Source organism: Actinia tenebrosa, unplaced genomic scaffold (assembly GCF_029948245.1).
Source record: "Actinia tenebrosa isolate PJP-AT-01 unplaced genomic scaffold, QUT_ActTen_1.0 PGA_scaffold13__45_contigs__length_12533684, whole genome shotgun sequence".
Classification (NCBI taxonomy): domain Eukaryota; kingdom Metazoa; phylum Cnidaria; class Anthozoa; order Actiniaria; family Actiniidae; genus Actinia; species Actinia tenebrosa.
Genome location: NW_028292573.1, coordinates 4,050,729 through 4,071,852, shown reverse-complemented (window position 1 = coordinate 4,071,852; position 21,124 = coordinate 4,050,729). Strand labels below are relative to the sequence as shown.

Below are 21,124 nucleotides of genomic sequence, written 5' to 3'. Positions count from 1 at the left end.
TCCTGGCCTACCACAGCAGCCCCAACATCTCATTTTGATGACATACGTGTTGATCTCATTTTGAGTGATAAGTTGCTGAGGAGGACTTAGGAAACTTCGGGACGATATATTGCAAAGGTTGAGAAGTTATAAGCGCACAATACAAGAATTCAGAGTGTTCAGTCATAACATAAAATATCAGACTAAAGTTTTAACTCAAAATCGCGAAGCCACAGGAGTTGGTTATATATTTCTACGTCAAAACTCGGTACCTAAACTGTAGACTATAACTCCAGGTAAGACTAATAGCTTAATAAACAAATACTTAAAGCCGTGTGATTAATTTTCTGTCAATTCTTTATTTAATATGCACTGATAATTCCGGGGTTTTTTTGGTCAATAATTGACTATTAACTTTGGCTGTTCACAAGTTACTTTCTAAACTGTCTTTTTTCATAGAGGCCAAAAAGGAAGTAGTTTGACCCATAGTAAACTCATTGTTTGATCTGACCTCGCTTGTCATCATTTACTCATTTAATTTCTCTCTCAAGCTTCTACTGTAGGGAGCCCTCTACAAAAGGGGTTCAAACAGGGATCTATCCCTTTTACTAGTAATGCTGAGAAAGGATGTCCCTTATTTCTAAAACAACCCAAAACAACCCAAATTTTACTATCTGTTCACAGTAAATAAGGAGTTTTTTTAGTATAGATTATCCCTAAAACTAATTAAATTATCGATTTTTATCCCTAAACATGTATATCACTTTTTCAGTCCTCAATTGTCTCTAAAACTCCTAATTTGCTGTCCATTATTAATCATTATTTATCATTCCCAATCGATTTTAAGGCCTCACTTTATGGACTTTCCCAAAAACTTGTTACTATTAATTATTCAATTATACAGATGTCGTGGCGATGTTTTGTGAAGCGTGAAGGTTTTCATTTGTCTAAAACAAAAACGGTTTGGACAACTCTAGTTGTGCAGTGGTTTTGGCTAGATTTAGATGGTAGTCAGAAACGTTAACTTTTGGGCGAAAGTGCACAAACAAGAAAAATGAAGAAAACACAAAACAATTTACAATTTACTCGATCAATCACATGTTTAATTTTAAGAGCATGATTGATTATCATAGTACGTCCATTTTATTAAATATTACACATCTGTGTAATTTTTTTTGGTAAAATAAATGAAACAATATATAATGAAACCACTATCGAAAATTCATTACTCTTGGTTAAGAGTCATTATATTTTAGTCATTCTGACGCGATATGTATCCGTTGAAAGCGCATGTTGATATTTATTTTAGTATTATTCTTAGAAAGTAAAAGCTTTTTGTTATCCATTAAATAGATCCCTGTTTACAAATTGATAAATTACGGACTTGACTCAGTAAATGCCATTTTGTTTGTCTATCGTTTTTCTAAAGTTACAAGATGCTATTAACCAGTTTTGCGATAAAAATGGCAGTTTTCTGGTTGTATATCACAAAATTGAAACTACAGTAATAATCAATCTAAAATATGCAAAAGAAAATTTATCCAAAATCATAATCAAAATTGAATTTTTACTATGAATATATTTTCAAATTTGAGGTGCGATTTGAGGTGCGTGCGATTTTTGCGGCAATCTTAACAATTTTCAAAAATATGATAAATTTCCTCCTTTTCTAGGTAATCTTGGTACTTGGAAGATAAATTTTACAAGGTAATAACCTTACTATTGTATAGCTGAAGACGTCGAGATGGAGGACTCATCGAACGAAGACGAATCGAGCAGACCACTTCTCGACACACCCGAGGTGGCCGTGGTTCAACCAGATAAAGAGAAAAAAGGTTTCGATTCTCCCAAAGAGGTAAGAATCGGCATAATATTTTCCTATTTCAGACGACGTGTCGTTCTTGAGAATAAGATTCCAAGCATGCATATTCAATTTTCGTCTGATGCCCCTTTTTTTTTCTTTTTTTTTTTTTTTTTCTAAATTGTTAAAACAATTTTGCAAAAAAAAAAAATACTCTAGAGAAAGGCACGTGGTCTGAAATGGGAAAACAGTGGATTAGGTCTATTAACATTAGTACAATAGTGCCACAAGCGACCAGTTTCTTTTTGAGATACCATTTTCAAATTCATGATTAGACGAATCATTATCTGGCTGTATGTGTGCCGCAATATGGGGGATTTAGCAGTGGTTCAAAAGAAGGAAACCGTCTCTTTGCATGTATGCTGACATGTTTGTGTATCAAAATAGTACTATATCGAGGTCTTTTTTATACTTCTGCCCTCCATTCTCGCGCTGGTTATCCTTAGGAATAAAAGAAAAATGACTTCTGCTCGATCGAAGAGTACAGGTCTCAGTTGAAAGGAAGGAAAGTGGGCTTTTTCGATATTTATCTTTTCTGTGTTTTTCTTTTTTTTTTCTTTTTTTTTTTTTTTAAGATATGGTTTTGTTTTTGCCTTTTTTGTTGTTTTTGTTTTGGGTTGGTTGTTTTTTCTTTTGGTTTTTGGGTATTTTTTTGCTCGCAATTCGCCAGTGTCTACTCAAATTGATTCGCTTTACTCATTCAATCGGATGCACATTAGCACCATTTCTTTGTGAGGCGCAATCGACAATTTGCAATTTCTACCCAGTATGTTAAGGTCATCTTTTCTTGATTTTTTCAGCAGAAAGAAGAAAGAGGGAAAGTTCCTCTGGAAGGAGAATTAATAACTGTAAGTTTTTTCTTAAGGCAGGAAGGCACGTTGGGCATGTAATAGACTCCTCTATTGACGACTCTTAAAACTCCAGTTTATGCGGGCTTAGCCTCGAATCCAGCAGTTGCTTTTTTTGCTATTCTAATTTCTGCTTTTGTTTACCGACGTACACTGGAGTCTTAAGAGTCGTCAATTAACTTTGGGTCGACCGAGAGAGGGTAACAAATCAATCATTTAAAAAATTTCTATCATCCTTTTTCAGCCTGTAGACGCCGATCCTATACAGAAGGTAAGTGCATTGCACAGTTTCTTCTTGAGGACCTGTCGATTTATCGCCTTGGGGGGAGGGGGAGGGGAAGAATCGAAGGATTTAGGGGAGATCACGTGTTTTTTAGACAACTGGAGGGATTAGGTCAATACAGGAATCAAATGTAGCGACCACTATTAAAGGGAGATCTATAATAATGATGATGATGATGATGATGATGATGATGATGATAATAATGATGATAATTCCTGCAAGAACCTTCGCAGGTAGCCAAAGGTTAGTTTTGCATTAATCGGTTTTTCGCCCAAATATCGCTGGGCTTTTCGAATTCTTACTTCTCCTACTACTTACTCTTATCTTTTGCCAATTCCCGCGTATAATTGTACAACAGCAAGCGTGTTTTTTTAGACATATTCAAAAATTTTAGAATCCTGCCTTGGCTTCAAGAGTAAACAACATAACGCCTTTAGAAACTAAGAGGTTATCAGCGAGAGATGATGAGGTTGCGCATTATTTACAGTCAAGAGAATATGAACTAAGAGAAGGAATCCCCTTACTCCATGTGCACACTTTGATGCTTTTTTTTAGAATCTATTCTAAAAATATCATCCAATGATGTCATTTGTTTGATCTTTTGATTTACTCCACGCGCATGAGTACGCTGTTTGCTAACGTTTTCTTGTGCTTTTCTTATGTTCGAATGTTCAAATCTGCCCTCAAGATGACGATGTAGGTCCTAGTCGAAAGCTTTAGAATATAAATGTAAAAATACTCCAGAAAGTTGAACAAATTACTACTTAAATTTCCTGTCGTATTTGCCAAGCTTTCGATGTCCACATTCATATTCAGGGCAGAGTCGAAATAACGGAAAAACCCCCAAAACATAAGCAAACAGCGTAGAGCGCGCGCAGTAAATGCGCGTGCAGAAAAACAAATGGTTTAAAAATAGCATCAAACTGTGCACATGATGGTTACAAGGCTATATAGGGGGATTCCTTCTCTTAGTTCATTTTCTCTTGTTACAGTACTATGTTATGTCTATAGAATAACTGAAATCTCCTTTTTTTTATTTCACTGATAACAATTTTTTCCCGCCATTTTCCTTCCTCTCAGCGGGTTCATTGTGCTAACGAATCGGTAAGTTTTTGTCAGTATCTTTTGTTACATCATCTCGTGATGTCATTTCTTTAGACAAGGAGGGAGGGGAGGGTTGGGTACGCTTTCTGTCGCTCCAGTACTGCCGTAAGTTTTGTTCCTAGCTTTTGGCTTCAAGCTCCTTGGACGATAGGGGAATCAAGGGTTGTGGTTGGGAGGGAGGGGGGGAGGGGCGATTTGTCAATTTCCTATTCCCAGAATTAGATCAACTAAGAGGTTGTCCCAGTGTTGAAACCCAATTTGGGGGGTGGGGGGTGGGGATCGAGGGGGGATTCAACATGGCCTCTGGCGCCGGGGGTACGTGTTGCATCTCAATAGAATTTTAGGTTACTTTATTTTAGGGTCATTTTTGGTTTTCTAATCTCTAATTATGTCAGATTCTTACCTTTGAGGGTGGAGGATGGCGACATTGAGTACCCTCCGCTCCCCCTTCCCTCCCTAGTGATAACTATTGGTTTATTTTTAATATGTTTTTTTTGTCGCAGCCTTTAGACCATTATTACTATCCTGATACCACCGAATTTGATAACGAGTCACTGGAATTGGTAATGTACAAAACAACAGAAACATAAATGATCTGCCAGGCTTATACTGCATGCGTTGAATACTTAAAAAATTAACAACATGATAGAATCCAAACTACAGAGTCAAAATGCAACCGTGGACAGCTGTTTCGACCTTGTAGGAAAGTGTCAATGGGGGTATACCCAATAGACCCTTTTCGAGTTCCAAATTACCGCTGTGTTTCTTGATTACAGACTCATTTACTCAGGCTAAGCCTCGACTCAGTGTCTAATTACTCGCAAATACCAACGGTAAAGTAAAGAATGCACAAGTTCAACAATACGAACACTTTGAAACTTGACGGACCTTGACTGGAACACGTGAATACTCCTCACAAAATCGAGGCTAAGCCTGACTAAATGAGTCTGTAATCAAGAAACACAGCGGTAATTTGGAACTCGAAACGGGTCTATTTTCAATTGACTACTAATTTTTCGACCAAATGTCAATTAACTGTAACTAATTTAACGAGCGCTCAGGCCATAATATTAACCAAAATAATGGAAATATGTATCCTGTCAAAGAGCGAAATCCCGATAAAACCATGCATATTCTATTCAGCGGAACATCCCCAAATAGCCAGGCGCGCAATGCATTGTTTGTCACAACGAAAGTTTCCAAGTGCTTTCTATTATCTCTTGATAAAATTTATGGGAAGCACCGGTGGCGTGCGCTGCTAATGCGCCGCCTCTCACCAATGCGGCCCGAGTTCGAGTCCTGCCGATCTCGATGTCGTATGTGAGTACAGTTGTTTGTTGGTTCTCTCCTGTGATTCGAGGGTTGTTCTCCGGTTTTCCTCCCTCCTCAAAAATCAACTACTAAATTGATTCGATCTCTGGGCTTTCACTTAATTTGGAGCCTAGCTCTGTCGTGATTGTCCCACGCTGTGATACAACAGCGAAAAGCTTTGTAAAAGTAAAAAAAAAAGTAAAATGAAATATTTCCCACCAACAACGACAAAATATGTACTTCTAAAAGCTTCTGGAATTATTAAACGAGCAAAACGAACGTTTGCTGTTTGGCTAATTCGTTCTGCCTGATAGAACCGAAATCACCTGGTAGGCTATATATGGGAGTATCCCCCCCACCCGTTTTCAAAATATAGTTAAGCGTTGAAAGCCTTATCTATTGCTTCTTCATCTCTTAATCAACTCTTAACCAACCATTGTCTTTTTACTTTTGTTCCAGGATGTGGATGATCATGCTGAAAGTCCTGTAAGTTTAGTCAATGTTATGACAGCAGAATACGTTGTTGCTGATATTGTGATATAGTGCTCGCTTTCTGATTGGATGCTGAGGCACGTGCTTCGGGGGGAAAACCTTCAAATGTTATCAATAATCCTGAAACAACTTGATCATAGTCAGGGCATGGCTAACTCACAGATAGAATTGGAATTTAGTGCGTTTTTGCGAAGAAGAAATGCCGGAGAACCCGGAGAAAAACCCTCGAGCTAAAGGCGCTAAAATACGAGACACAAAAACGTCTAACTAGTCGCGCAACATTGTTGCGGCCGCTTCTGCACATAAAATGTTGCGAGACAAGTTGGACGAGTGGTGAAAAACGAGCAACAAATCGCAAATTTGTTGCAGAAAGTTGATCTACGTTCTACTTTTCGCAACAAGTTTTCCCAACTTGCAACAAAAGATTTTGCAGCTGCGTGACAAGTTGGATTGATAGGGTGTAAAACCAGCAACATTGTTTTCGAACTTGTACCGCAACAATGTTGCACGACAAGTTGGACGTTTTTGTGTCTCGTATTTCGGCGCCTTAATTGACGTAGAGTCCTTAAAACTACTCACATCTGATTCCAAGTCAAGGAATCGAACTTAATATATTTTGTCAAATAACTCATCTTTTTGTATAAATTATTTTTCAGATTTTAGGTTCTTCTCGAATACCAGTAAGTTTTTATGATAAGTAGCATAAAATTAAAGCCAGGCTGTGACTATTCAACCCCCACTTTTTAAATGTCTCAGTATTATCCTTAGGAAGCCGACCCCTCGAATTCCTGGAAAATTCCCTTCTAAAATTCCTGGATCCGCCCTGTTTTAAGACCAACCCAATCCTTTTGCTGCAATTAAAACGAGATTTGAATATTTGAAACAAAAATGATTTGCTCGGGTAACTTTTCAATAATAAAAGAGCCAGCCCTTGCCAAAAGAATAGATTATAAGGTATCGCGTTTTTAACGTCAATGCTCCGCTTTACGGTTCTGTTCAGTGAGCGGGAACTATTGATAATTTATGGTCATTGAACGGAACTTTAAAAATGAGTATTCACTTTAAGGTATATTTACCATTCTTCTATCGTTCTCTCGCAGGTCTTAGAACGTGTCAAGCCATTCCTAATGGTAATGTAAAAAAAAAGCAGCTATTTTTAATTTCTGAAATATAATCAATGAAAATCATGATTTAAATTAGTTCTGTGTTTACTTTCGATACAAATAATAATTATCAAACTCATTAATAATTCATGAGGAAAACACAACAGAAATCACGACCGTGAAGAGTGTTGTAAATCTGATACAAAACTGTGTTCATTTGCATAAACTTTAATTTGGCCTTAGAACGTGAAGAGCCACTCGATACGGTCTCGGTAATATATATTTTGTTTATAAATAAGTCTTTTTAACGGGATCCGTTGCTGATTATATAGATATAGTAACTGCCATACATCCACTCGCGATCACATTTTTTTGTTTACTGCGCATGCTCGACTAAACATTGGTCGAGGCAATCTCGTACCCAGAGCCTGAGTTTCTTGTGGCCTGCGGAGATAAACGAGGGCTCTGGCATAATCCATTTTTTGGCGCATGCGCAATATTTCTGAAGTGAAATATAATCAATGAAAATCATGTTTTCAAACAGAGTTCTGTGTTTACTTACGATCAAAATAAAAATTTGAAATCGGGAACATATTTTTTTATTTTTGATAAGTCTTTGAACGCATGCGCTTTTTTACCGGAAGTCCAAGAAATCCTGGTATCAAAATAAAGGATTATGCCAGAGCCCTCGTTCTTCGCCGCGGGCCTTATCACTAAACGCAGTACTTGCGTTCTATATTAGATGATTTGTCATTGGAAAAAATATTTTCGAAATAAAGCAGAGTTCATCGAGAAATAAATCCCTCATTTATAAACGTTTGTCCTTTGCCTATCCATAAGCAGTAGTATGATACTTTGCTAATTTATTTTCTGTTTCATTGAGTACTAAGTCATCCTTTGCATTCACCATTTTATTTATGTATTTTTTTCCCCCTTTCTTTTCTCTTATAGCAAAGTGTGCGTGAACCGGTAGGTGTAGACCAAATTCAAAACTCGCACCGATGTGAGGCTTAAGTTGTGAACAATAGGATCTGGCGTGACTCAAAGTAATCTGGCGTGATTCAAAAGTCACGAATCACGCCAGATTCCTTTGTTCACAACTTAAGCCTCACATCGGTGCGAGTTTTGAATTTGGTCTATTTTTCTTTGTTTTCTTTTTTTGGATTGCACGTTACGTCATCGAGGCCATGATAGTGCCATTTAACGAGAGATTTCTCATAAGCATCCATTGTTAACGGTATTATTAACGAATACTTGCAACCCATCAATCCATTAATTATAAATTAAGTGATTGATTCGTAAATCGAGTTTAAACTAACTTTGAATGTCTTTTTCTAGGCAATTGAAAGACCAGTGGAAGTACGTACATATATAGGTTTACATGGCCTCCCCTATTAAGCCCTTTATGTAGACTACTATTTTCGTGCAATCCGTGATCCGAGATATGGATATCTATGTGGGGGAATCTGGAATTTTAATAGGAAATTTGCATGATGGCGTCATTTAACTCCCACTACCAAGATGCTTCGCGAATTTTCTTTCTCATTTAAAATGGTATTCCCTCGTGAGAATTGCAAGACAATTGGTGCTAATTAATTACAGTGCGATTCGAAAAAGCCGTGGGCACCTAGAAATATTCTAGGAATGTTCTGAAATAAACTTTCATGAGGCGTAAAAAATTTCCTGCACAAAATAAAGTGACCAACCCCCCATTCCAAAAATCTAATGGTCCGTCCCTTAAGCTATGGTATGGTTGATATCACTTAATTAATCTTGTTATCCATTGTTTTCATATTGTAATAGGAAGAACCTATTATCCCAGTAAAAGCAGATGGCGGTTTGGAGAGACAGACTGATCTCAAAAGTAACTAACCAAGTATAAGGCTGCATTCATAACGTATGGCAGAGGGGGGATCGGAAGAATTTTGGTAGGAAAAAGGGGGATGGGCAAATTTTTATAAGAAAAATGGGGGGAATGCACAATTTTTGGAAGAAGCTACGAGCATTGCTTAGGGGGGATCGTATTTTTTTGCATTACTTTAAGGGGGGTGTTAAGAATTATTCTGAACATTTCAAATTTTCACCCCCCCCCCCCCTCCTCCCTCTGCCATACATTATGAACGCAGCCTTACCTAATAAATGCGACGCAATAGACTCCTAACTGGGGAGTAACGCTTTCCCATTTTAGACGTGTCATTCTCAAGAGTATCATCATTTCTTTGTTTTACGGTTGACACATGAGAAGACACATGAATATGGATACAACTCAAACGAAGAATGTTATTCTCAAGAGAATGACACGTGGTCTTGAATACAAAAACGTTATTCCCAAGATGAAGTCTGTCGCAAACGTTTGAGCTTAATTAAAGGTTTCCAACGGTTCTGACTTGTTTTAAAGACCCCTTTTCTTTGGTTTATTTCGCAGAAGAACAAGACGACAGGCTAAGTCTGCAAGACCGTAAAAGTAAGTTACCTAAGGGTCCCTATGGCATGAAACTCATACAACAACAACAATAACAACAAAAACAACAAGGACAGCAGCAACAACAACGACGACGGCAACAACAACGACAGTAGCAGCAACAACGACAGTAGCAACAACAACAACAACGACGACAGCAACAACAACGACAACGACAGTAGCAACAACAACGACAGCAACAGTAGCAACAACAATAACAACGATGACAGCAACAACAACGACAACGACAGCAACAGTAGCAACAATAACGACGACAGCAACAACAACGACAGTAGCAACGACAACGACGACAGCAACAGTAGCAACAACAACAACGACGACAGCAACAACAACAACGACAGTAGCAACAACAACGACAACGACGACAGCAACAACAACTATAGCAACAGTAGCAACAACAACGACGAAGACAGCAACGACAACAATTAACAACGATAGTAGCAACAACAACGACAACAGAAACAACACGAACATTATTTGCACTCTCAGTGTAATTACAGCAAATAATAAAAATAATTTTAAATATATAAAAGATTTCACACATTTCGATCATCGTTCTAAGCTATTATAGTGAGCCGAAACTTCATGTTTTTACCAAATCTATTAGGCGTTTTATCGGTAATCTTACATTCAATATATGAAAAGAATATTGCAAAAATAGAGCACAGCTATCTAAGATAGGCGTTTCCCCAACAAAGTCAAATTTAAGGGATGCAGAGTGATTTATTATTCACTAATAGGACAAAAACATACCCAGTTCACACTTACTAAAAATATTTTCCTTGTCTGTGTCTCGTGTAAAATAATAACGTTAAACAGATTTTGAAAAAGAGATGGATGAAATATTGGAGGCTGGAGATTTGGATGACATCAACGAATGGATTACCCCGGAGAAACTTACTAAGTGTGCCACGAACTGCCTTGAAAAGTCTCTAGAGGTACGTTTTAGTCATGAATTGGATTTGCTTAACGCTTATTTGACCCCGTTGAGCTGCGCCACTGCAGTACTTAAGGTCGTGATTAGCGATAATAATTTTATAACTAAGAAACAATTTTTCTGCTTGTGCGTATACCTACCTTTTAATTGGGCCTATCGAAAGTGTTCCACAAGGCTCGGCCTTTGGAACTTTTTTATTGAGTGGTGTGCGCTTCACTCCATGTGTTCGACGAAAAAACAGTGCTCAGTTTTTGACCTTTTTTTCTCAAATCAAGTTACTAAAAGTGGGAAATACCCGTACCACTATTAATTTCTCTTTTTCATTGTTTTATTCGGTCTGGCAGAACGATGATAATCTAACTTTAATGACTTTATAAAGGTGTTCCCCAGTGCTCAGTTTTGGGACCTTTTTTCAAAATACGTTCTGTTTTGAAGCTGTAAAATATTCATTTACGACTATCTATCCTTTTATTGTTTAAATGGGCTAGACGATAAACTTGTATTAATGAATTTCAGGAGGTGTTCCTCAGAGCTCAGCTTTAGGGCTTTTTTCTACGTAGGCATTTTTCAGCTTTTTAATATATTTTTCTTTTTTTAACATTTAGCGATCGATTTTTTCATTGATTTACTCGACTAGTAGATACGACAAAAAATTCTGGTCAATAATCATGAATTTCCGTTGTTTTGAACTGATCCATTTAAGGTCAGCCACACGTTGAAGAGTCTAGCTGAAGCTAAAGGTCCAGATGCAGATGATCTATGCGCACTTGGAACATCAGTCGAAGAATTTGCTGTTCAACTGCTTGAGCCTCTCAAAAGCGATGACTTAAAGAGGGCTATATTTAAAGGAGAAGACTTTGATCGTGTCGCAGATAAAGCTGTGAAATATCGACAGAAAAAGGTATTAGTGCAGTTTTCGTATGACTGTGAAAAGTTCATGACACGATCACGATCAAGGGATACGCCAGACAAATCACATTGCACGAGAATGTACTCTTCATCCAATCTAATACCCAAAACACGGCGCGGACACGGTCACGCCAAGATCACGGCACTTTTAGACCAATCATATTGCGCGTGAAAAAAATCAGCCAATTAAAATTCTAGGAATTATCACGGTCACGGCACGTCACGCTTACGGCACTGAGCTTTTCACAGTCATACGAAAACTGCACTACCACCAAGGGATTAGGATTCAATAGGTCCCTGTTTTATTTGACTTTACCTTGTTTCTCTTCTCTTATTCTATCCCATCTTATACCACTCCATTCAATCCCACCTAATCCCTTCTTATTCTTACCCATCCCTTCCTATACTATCCCACCCAATACCAGTCCATTCCTTCCTATCCTATTCCACCACATTCTTTTCTATCCTATACCGGCATCCCGTCACATTCTATCCTTTTCCTCCTACCCCATCCCATTTTACATATCTTATTGCATCCCATCCCATTGTATCCTTTTTCATCCTCTCCCATCCTCAGTCCATCCCATCCTTTTTCGTCAAATCGTACCCGCATCCTATTCTATTCCAATCCATCCTATAGTTTGCTATATAAAACTCATCGTATTCTGTTCTCTTCTAGCATACTCTTCTTATTATTATCATTATTTAACATTTTACTTGCTTTTTGTCATTTTTTAGTTCGTCTCACATCCCGTAGTCTACAATTTTCTGACGAGACAACGATGGACAGGTTACTTTGACCAAATGAGATACAGCAAAATCTGGTTCAAGTGGTTTTTACTTAACTTGTGGGTTTTCTTCGATGTGTTCCTTTTTCCTGTGGTCCATGCTTTGCTGTGGGTGATACATTTGATCATCGAATATGCCAAGAAAAGACAAGGTTAGAGAAAGTGTACAAGAGTAGACCCCGAAAAAGCGTCGGTATTCGGTTTCCCATCATGCTTCGTGCTAGAGATTCGTTCTCGTGCACATTGGCTATTGTGGTCCTTATTTTGGACTCACTTCTTTGACCATGTCTCCAAAATTCTCATAAGCAATTTTTTCGTACTTTAATTTGTAGAAATTCGCGTTGTTTTCCTGTTCAACGCATCGTGGAAATACGCAGATAGACAGTTCCGCGCAATGCAAAGTACTGCAAGATACATCATGCAGCAAACTAGAAAATCTGATAAAACTCAGTATGCTACGGTAACACGTGACTATGATGGACCAATAGTAAAGGAGTTTACCAGTTCTGAAGAAGCCATAGGAAACATGCCTAAGGCTAAGGACGTGAAACATCCCACACGTGAAGTTAACAAAAACAAGGATGTAAAAGACGACGTCGGGTTCTTAGACTGCTTGAAGGAGGCAAACGATCTTTTCGAAAAAACTGAAGAGAGCAAGAAGGTATGTCTACAAGTAAAGCTATATCATTCGAGTGACTGATTCAGGGGGTGGAGGATCTGAGGGTGAGACGATAAGGGTGGTGGGGTAGGGCTTTATTAGGATTGGACTCTCCTGTGCTTTCGCCTTCGCAAGGATACTTTTCAACTGTGGTTTCTAATATTATATGACGATGAAATTACAAAGTAATAACAAATGGTGAGAAAAAACACGGTTCCAGCGAATGACGGTAAAAAGATTTAAAATAAGGAGGAATGAAACATTTTACATGCAATTGTGCTCGACAGTAGAGAAAAACGTTCGCGCATGCGTGCATTTTAGCACCTTTTCTAAGAATTTTGTAGAGTTTTAGCGAGAAAATAAATGTTTGTTTTCTCCAAGTATCCAAAAAAGTTCGAGAGTATTCTATTGTCAGACAAAGATACTGTATTAACAAACACAATATGAAAGAATTGGCCTTAAGTTTCAAGCATGGATCGGACACTAAGGTTTGGCATTTTGTGAAGTGCAATTTATCAGGCATGTTTGAAAGTCAAACTTACTTATGCTTTGACTAATTTGCGTACAGATTCAGAGCATGCGCAGACGTTTTTCACTCTTGTCACTGTGCTCTTTACTATGCCGACAGTGTGTGAAGAGAACCAGCAAGCAACGAAGCCTAGATATCGGACGAAAACAAAAATTTAGATGCTAACAACAACTATGGAAACAAACATAAACTAAAGAATGTGATTGGCTGAAGTCAATATGATACTGATTTTACTCTCTCCTGATTGGCTAGTTTGTTTTACCTTAAATTTTGTTCAAGTGGTCCCGATTAGTGCGTCCGCACAGTAAACGGCAAATTTACATGGCTTGTAACACAAGTCCTAGTTGCAAGATTGCACCATCTTTTCCCGGCAAGGAAATTTTTTTAAACATTAAAAAGAATTTTCCCACATCCTCGTTGCACAGATATCTTCAACTAAAGTTGCTTAACATTTATGAGAACCTGTGTTATATCATTTTAACTTAAGGTGCTTGTCGTTATGACGGACGATAAACTTGGCACTCCGAACAACGAGCCTCTGAGAGCTGTGGAATCCATAAAACAGCAGAACATCAAAGTGATTTCTGTCGGCCTTGGTGTACATCCTGAAATCAAGGAGTTGGAAACCATGGGAACGAGTGGCGAAAATGTCTTTTTGATGTTCAGTGATAACAGCGACATGGATGAGACAAAGAAGTTCAACATTCTCGAAAGTGAGTTTAATATTACCATCTATAGTGCAGTAGCCTCACGCCGGGATTTCGGGTTCCATACTCCAGTTTCGAGTTCTCTGTTGCTCAGGGTTAGCCCCGATTTTGTGCAGAACATTCATGTGTTCCAGTGAAGGTCCGTGGAGTTTCAAAGTGTTTGTATTGTTGAAGTTGTGCATTTTTTACTTTACCGTTGGTATTTGTGAATATTGAGACACAGATACGAGGCTAAGCCTGAGTAAATGAGTCTGTGATCAAGAAACACAGCGGTAACTTGGAACTCGAAAAAGTTCTATTACTCAGTATCACGCTTGAGTAGAGTTTGTTGATAGGATGCTTTACAGGTTCTCTGATTTTCTTCCATTATTATTATCATTATCCAACGCCTACATAAGGACTAGTTTCCAGAATCTAATTATTTACCTGTAAATAAATTGAAGTCAAATTTTTTTTTTTGCAATGTAAATAGGCATCAAGGGAAAAGATATCTATGGTGAGTTTACGTATGTTTAAGCGTCCTTTGATGTGACGTGTTCTTGTACATATTTAGAACTGATTAACGTCATAATCGGCCTCGTACACTATTTACCAATTAAAGAGATTTTACATCAAGACGCGAAAGGCAAACACGACGGCGCAAGCGCATTTTTTTTCGTGCGTTCGCAGTCTCTAATGTGGTTCACGTCGTTGACACCCTCGACAGGACCTGGGACGCCATTTGCAGCACTTTTACGTCCTGTCGAGAAAGTCAACTACGTTGAGGACAACCGCGCACGAAAAAAATGCGCTCACACAGTGGTCTTTGACGTTCGCGTCTTGATGCTAAATCTTTTTAACATGTCCACCAAAACAACCTCCACTATCTAGTACCATCTCTGTTATCTCAACCAACAACTCCATCACCAACACCATCAACAACAACACCACTACCACCAAATGCACCATCTAGTACCACCTCTATCGTCTCCACAAACACCAATACCATCAACAACAATACCACTACCACCAAATACACCATCTAGTACCACCTCCATCGTCTCCACAAACACCAATACCATCAACAACAACACCACTACCACCAAATACACCATCTATTACCACCTCTTTCGTCTCCACTAACACCAACACCATCAACGACAACACCACTACCACCAAATACACCATCTAGTACCACCTCTATCGTCTCCACAAACACCAATACCATCAACAACAACACCACTACCACCAAATACACCATCTATTACCACCTCTTTCGTCTCCACTAACACCAACACCAACACCAACACCATCAACGACAACACCACCACTACCACCAAATACACCATCTATTACCACCTCTTTCGTCTCGACCAACACCAACACCAACAACAACAACAACACTACCACCAAATACACCATGTATTACCACCTCTTTCGTCTCCACAAACACCAACACCATCAATAACAATACCACTACCACCAAATACACAATCTATTACCACCTCTATCGTCTCCACAAACACTAACACCAACAACAACAACACCAGTACCACCAAATACGCCATCTAGTACCACCTTTATCGTCTCCACTAACACTAATACCATCAACAACAACACCACTACCACCAAATACACCATCTATTACCACCTCTTTCGTCTCCACAAACACCAACACCATCAATAACAATACCACTACCACCAAATACACAATCTAGTACCACCTTTATCGTCTCCACAAACACCAACACCATCAATAACAATACCACTACCACCAAATACACCATCTAGTACCACCTCTATGGTCTCCACAAACACTAACACCAACAACAACAACACCACTACCACCAACACCATTTCTACTACTACTACTACAACCTTTTTTCAACATATTACTTGTGACAGATCGTTATGTCCGGTATTTCAAGACACCCTACTTCATTTTCTTCCGTGACACCTTGAGTTACCTGGCACTACTTGGCCTTCATTTTGCTATGTGTCTGCAACCATCTACAATCCATTTCACTGCTGTCGAATGGATCATATCGTTATTCTTTCTGGGAAGATTGATGATGGAAATCAATCAGTTTATCACGGAGAAGAACTCGGACTGGATAGAGAAGAATGATTTGTCGCAACAAGACCATAAAGCAGAGGAGGAAAAGCCAAAAGAAGATGATGAAGAAGAAGAAATGAAAGAAAAAGAAAAAGAAAAATCCACATCTGCTAAAGATGGGGAGGAAGATAAACAAGAAAATCAAGATAAACAAGATGAGAAGGACAAGAAAACGCAAGGGCTAAAGAAATTATGGAGAATTATATCAAGTTATTTTGAGTCAGTAATCTAATTTCAAGTTTATATCATTTGTTGCCTTGGTGGTTTTTAAATCATCAAAGATGGCGGTAAAGAAAATCCTTGCGGCAAAAAAAACTTAATTGGAAAATGAAAAGACAGCTAGCGTTCAGATTGGAAGTTAGTTTGACGCACTCGGTTTCGCCCCATGTAAGGGAATCCGGACTTATGGTGGATTCCGGATTCCGAGACTCTTGATTACGGATTCCAAGGGTCTGGATTCCGGATTCCAAAACTTTTGTATTGCGGATTCCGGATTCCATATCGTTAATTTTCAGACACTTTCTCTGAAAATTAGTTGACATACTTGCCAGTATAACTAGGGAGGTGTCCCTGGTATATATATAACTAGCGTGATAAAAAAACAATTGACAAAAGCGCATACATTAAGTTTCAGACACCATAACGTATTGCAAATAGCCCACTCCTCCCTTTTGAATTCATTTGTCATATAACCTCTAATATTAAACGACAATTTTCTGATCTAAATTTCAATTTAATTAAGGGTGGATTCCGGATTCCAGAGTGCTGGATTCCGGATTCCAAAGCCTAACATTTCGTCGATTCCGGATTCCGGATTCCTTTACATGGGGCGATCGGTTGGAGAAGGGTATGTCGTAAAAAGTATTTTACCGGAATACAATATGCACCATCTGACTAAAAGATAGTTGAAAGTTTCTAGCTGAACGATAGTCTAAAGCATCTGTTTATTTGGAAGACAGTTAGTGATGTTGAATGTTATTGTCATCTCATCATGTTTTATTTTATTTTTTTTCCTCTAGCGACTGGTGGAATATACTTGATGTAGTTACACTAATCGCCTTCCTGGTTCTTGTTGGTATACGTGCCTTCACTTGGTCACAGAATTCGTCCATATCAAAGAACCGCCTCCTTGCAGTTGCTGGCTATCTTTACGGCTTTAACGCCATGCTTCTTACACTTAGAGTGTTTGGTCACATTATGGAGTCTAAAAAATCTACAGGATCAATCCAGATAGCTTTGTTTCAGATCATTACAGCTGTTATTGCGATATTGGGTCAGTTTGTAGCAGCAACCGTGGCTTTCTCTTTGGTTATTACGAAGATTTATGTTGCAGAGGTGTCGTACAATTCTGGGGCAAACGTCACTTCTAGTGGGTAAGCATTTCTCAGTGTAAGTAAGGATCCAATGAACCCAGAACATCGTTGGAGATAACGAATACCGGGTTTAAAAATGCCCTGATACCAATATGAAGCAAGCATAAGCCAAATCTAGTTATTCTAATTGTTTCTGTTATCTCTGTGCTTTTCAGGTTGTGTGGAAGCCAAAACGGATTTAATTGGTAATTTTTTTAAATTTTAGCAACGTGTAACTCTTGTCGTTCGTCAATTATTATTGTCATTGTCATTCCCTATATAGATTTTAGTTGGTGGAGTTCCACAAGGCGCAACACTTGGTCCCTTTTGGGGACGTGTAATGTGTTACTCATGTCGTTTGTCTATAGTCATCTGTTATCTTTGCTGGAGTTCCTCAAGGCATTTTACTTGGTCCTTTTGAGGACCTGTAATGCGTTACTCTTGTCTTTTGTCCATAGTCGTTTCTTGTGATTTTGAGTCTTTTTTTAATAAAAATTATAGTTGGTGGAGTTTCACAAGATATCTTACTTGGTCACTTTTGGGCATCGCTGAGCTTACGCCTCTGCAATCTTCAGACGACACTTCCGATGTTCTTGCTAAGATTTTGTATGGTCTGTTCTTGATAATGGGGGTGGTGATGTTAATGAACATGATGATCGCTTTGTTGTCCAACACTTACCAACACGTCGAGGTAAAACAAATAAAGACCATCTATAAAATATGTATAAAAGAGTTATTGGCTTTTTATATATCATTAAAGATATAATTATCAATAGACTTTCGCAAAGTCTGCCGCCCGCTGCTCGCGACTTCGTCGCTCGAATCTAAAAAAAAACACCGGGAAACAATAGATCGCCCCATGTAAGGAAATCCGGAATCCGGAATCCGGAATCCACGAAATTTTAGGCTTTGGAATCTGGAATCCAGTTTATAATGGAATCCGGAATCCACCCTTTTGGAATCCGGAATCCGCTACTTTGAAATTCAAAGTATACACTCAAATGCTATAGCCTCGACCTAGACTGAACCGATGTAGCCCCTCCCCCACTGTGTACTATCTCGACCAAGAATATCTGTCATCAGATGCTGATTTAATTGATAGATGATTCTACTTATACTGGCAAGTATATCAAATATAATTTTCAAAGAAAGTATCTGAAAATTAACGATACGGAATCCGGAATCCGCAATACAAAAGTTTTGGAATCCAGACCCTTGGAATCCGTAACCCAGAGTCTTGGAATCCGGAATCCAGCGCTTGGAATCCGTAATCCAGAGTCTCGGAATCCGTAATCCAGACCCTTGGAATCCGTAATCCAGACCCTTGGAATCCGTAATCCAGACCCTTGGAATCCGTAATCCAGACCCTTGGAATCCGTAACCCAGAGTCTTGGAATCCGGAATCCAGACCCTTGGAATCCGTAATCCAGAGTCTCGGAATCCGGAATCCAGACCCTTGGAATCCGTAATCCAGACCCTTGGAATCCGTAATCCAGACCCTTGGAATCCGGAATCCAGAGTCTCGGAATCCGGAATCCAGCGCTTGCAATCCGGAATCCACCGGGGCAAGTCTACATTATCAATAGTATAGCAGCTATCTATTAAGTCCTTATAGGTAACTGTCTTTTTCCTTGTCCAATAAATTCCTTAACTGGACAGCACAGAGACCTATGACCTATGATATATAAATATCATAAATTCCTATAGATAACTAGAATATGTCATACGGAAGTGCACTCAAGTCTCGCCTATGGGGTCTCAGGTTCAAACTCTGCGAACACCTTGAAAAACACTGAAATCTACGCATCCGGCATCGTTGTTTTCTGGAAACATCCTTAATCCTACTTTTAAGTAAAAAAAAAAAAAAAAAAAAATTAATTAAGATTAAAATTAAAATTTTGTTTTGTGTTTCAGGACAACGCCTTCTACGAGTGGTCATACAAAAAGGCCACAACAATTAGGACTTACAATAAGTACCATCCTGTTCCAGTTCCTTTCAACATTATCTCCCTGACTTTCATCCTGCTTCGACACATCTACACGACGATAAGATGCACCAAATGCAAGAGGAATAAGTCACGCCACAGGGCTATGCCGGTAAATCTTCTACAACAGTTTTATAAAGATTTTTGCACAGTGCGATTTTGCGTGCGAAGCTGAAAAAAATAATTTGTAAGATTTGTAAAATTCATGAATAATTATTATGTAATGAGGGTCTAAGCCAATCCAATTGCAGAAATCAGGTCACATAAATATCATGTAAACCTGATATAAATCTTACGATGAAAATGCCAACCAGATACAGCCACTAGTTGATTATACTGTTCTGATATAGCACTGGTGGTTGTATCTAATAGACCGTTTTCTCAAGGTTGCGTGCGCATCCAATTTGACGGGCCACAAAATTGAAACACGCAAATTCAGTAAAATTGAGAAGCCAGTTTTATATTTAAAGAGGAGAAAATTCAATTTTATGAATTCTTATCGGAAAAAATTTCATAGAAATGTATGATAGTTCTCATCATAAAGCTCGTGTTCTGGTATCGTTGCCCGTCAAGTTCCTTAAATTTGGATGCGCACGCAACCTTGAAAAAACGGCCTATGTGAATTCAAAATGTCCCAAATGGTTTATGAATACTTAGTGAATTTCACAGATTGTGCATTTCGCGTCCTGCTCGTGGTTGTATAGCCGATACAACACGGCCACTCATATCGTAAACATTACTTACATGGAGTGACACGAGTAAAAAACGTCTGCGCATGCTCTAAATCCGTATGCAAATTAGTCAAAACATATGTAAATTTGGCTTTCAAACATGCCTGATGAATTGGACTTCACAATATGCCAAAACTTAGTGTCCACGCTTGAAACTTAAGGCTAATTCTTTCATATTGTGTTTGTTGATACAGTATCTTGGTCTGACAAAAGTATACTCTTGAACTTTTTTGTATACTTGGAGAAAACAAACATGTATTTTCTCACTCAAACTCTTCAAAATTCTTAGAAAACGTGCTGAAATGCACGCATGCGCAAACGTTTTTCCCTGGTGTCACATGGACTATATAATTTGATTATTACACTAAATTATTAATTACTGATATGCTATTAGTACATTAAAAATTAATGACGCTAGAAACAAATTGTAATACAAGTTATGTATTTTTAGCCAATAACCGCTACTGCTGAAACTTCGATTGAGATGATTGAGATGAAGGTGTGTATTGATCACAACGTACGACAATTTAAATTAGAACGTAACGCACGACTTTAAAACGCTGAAAAACTATTTGCATGTGTCCAGCCTTTCCATGTATCCAGCCTTTATTAACGTAGGCAGGTTAAGGGCCGTATGATCGTCCAACCACGCAGGGGTTCTAGAAAATGGAATCGTTTTTGCTGATTGTCAGACCTTCCTGATAGTTTAAGGGGTGAAGGGCGCACCTTCGAGCGCTTTATACATGAGAGCCGCCAAGCCACTTATCCTTTACATTTTTGCATTGTTAAGAACGGTCATGTAGAACTTTCAAGAACTTCATCACAAGTAAAAACCAACAACCCACGTAACCTCAAGGCATGGATGTGCCGTATTTATTCTATTCTCGACTTTCACATCCCCATAATCCTTTGCGTCTTTGGGGGGTAACCAGAGGGTAAAAACCCACTTATTTTGCTGAAGGCTGATCAG

General features: G+C 38.5%; 1 protein-coding gene across 1 annotated transcript in view; it reads left to right on the top strand.

Annotated features, from left to right (window-relative positions):
- The first annotated feature begins 52 nt into the window (after positions 1–52).
- Positions 53–21,124, top strand: part of LOC116298149 (uncharacterized) — a 36,347-nt gene continuing 15,275 nt past the window's right edge. Inside the window, exons 1-25 of the mRNA XM_089029197.1 lie at positions 53–275; positions 1,653–1,834; positions 2,641–2,688; positions 2,933–2,959; positions 4,052–4,075; positions 4,579–4,638; positions 5,846–5,872; positions 6,535–6,558; positions 6,979–7,008; positions 7,933–7,950; positions 8,320–8,340; positions 8,785–8,845; positions 9,407–9,445; positions 10,283–10,401; positions 11,104–11,301; positions 12,048–12,249; positions 12,430–12,758; positions 13,772–13,997; positions 14,464–14,487; positions 15,876–16,305; positions 17,106–17,459; positions 17,615–17,644; positions 17,940–18,129; positions 19,353–19,535; positions 20,606–20,653. Of these exons, the coding sequence (XP_088885323.1) occupies positions 1,724–1,834; positions 2,641–2,688; positions 2,933–2,959; positions 4,052–4,075; positions 4,579–4,638; positions 5,846–5,872; positions 6,535–6,558; positions 6,979–7,008; positions 7,933–7,950; positions 8,320–8,340; positions 8,785–8,845; positions 9,407–9,445; positions 10,283–10,401; positions 11,104–11,301; positions 12,048–12,249; positions 12,430–12,758; positions 13,772–13,997; positions 14,464–14,487; positions 15,876–16,305; positions 17,106–17,459; positions 17,615–17,644; positions 17,940–18,129; positions 19,353–19,535; positions 20,606–20,653 (2,823 nt within the window). The 5' untranslated portion in view covers positions 53–275; positions 1,653–1,723. The remainder of the gene's footprint in view (positions 276–1,652; positions 1,835–2,640; positions 2,689–2,932; positions 2,960–4,051; positions 4,076–4,578; positions 4,639–5,845; positions 5,873–6,534; positions 6,559–6,978; positions 7,009–7,932; positions 7,951–8,319; positions 8,341–8,784; positions 8,846–9,406; positions 9,446–10,282; positions 10,402–11,103; positions 11,302–12,047; positions 12,250–12,429; positions 12,759–13,771; positions 13,998–14,463; positions 14,488–15,875; positions 16,306–17,105; positions 17,460–17,614; positions 17,645–17,939; positions 18,130–19,352; positions 19,536–20,605; positions 20,654–21,124) is intronic.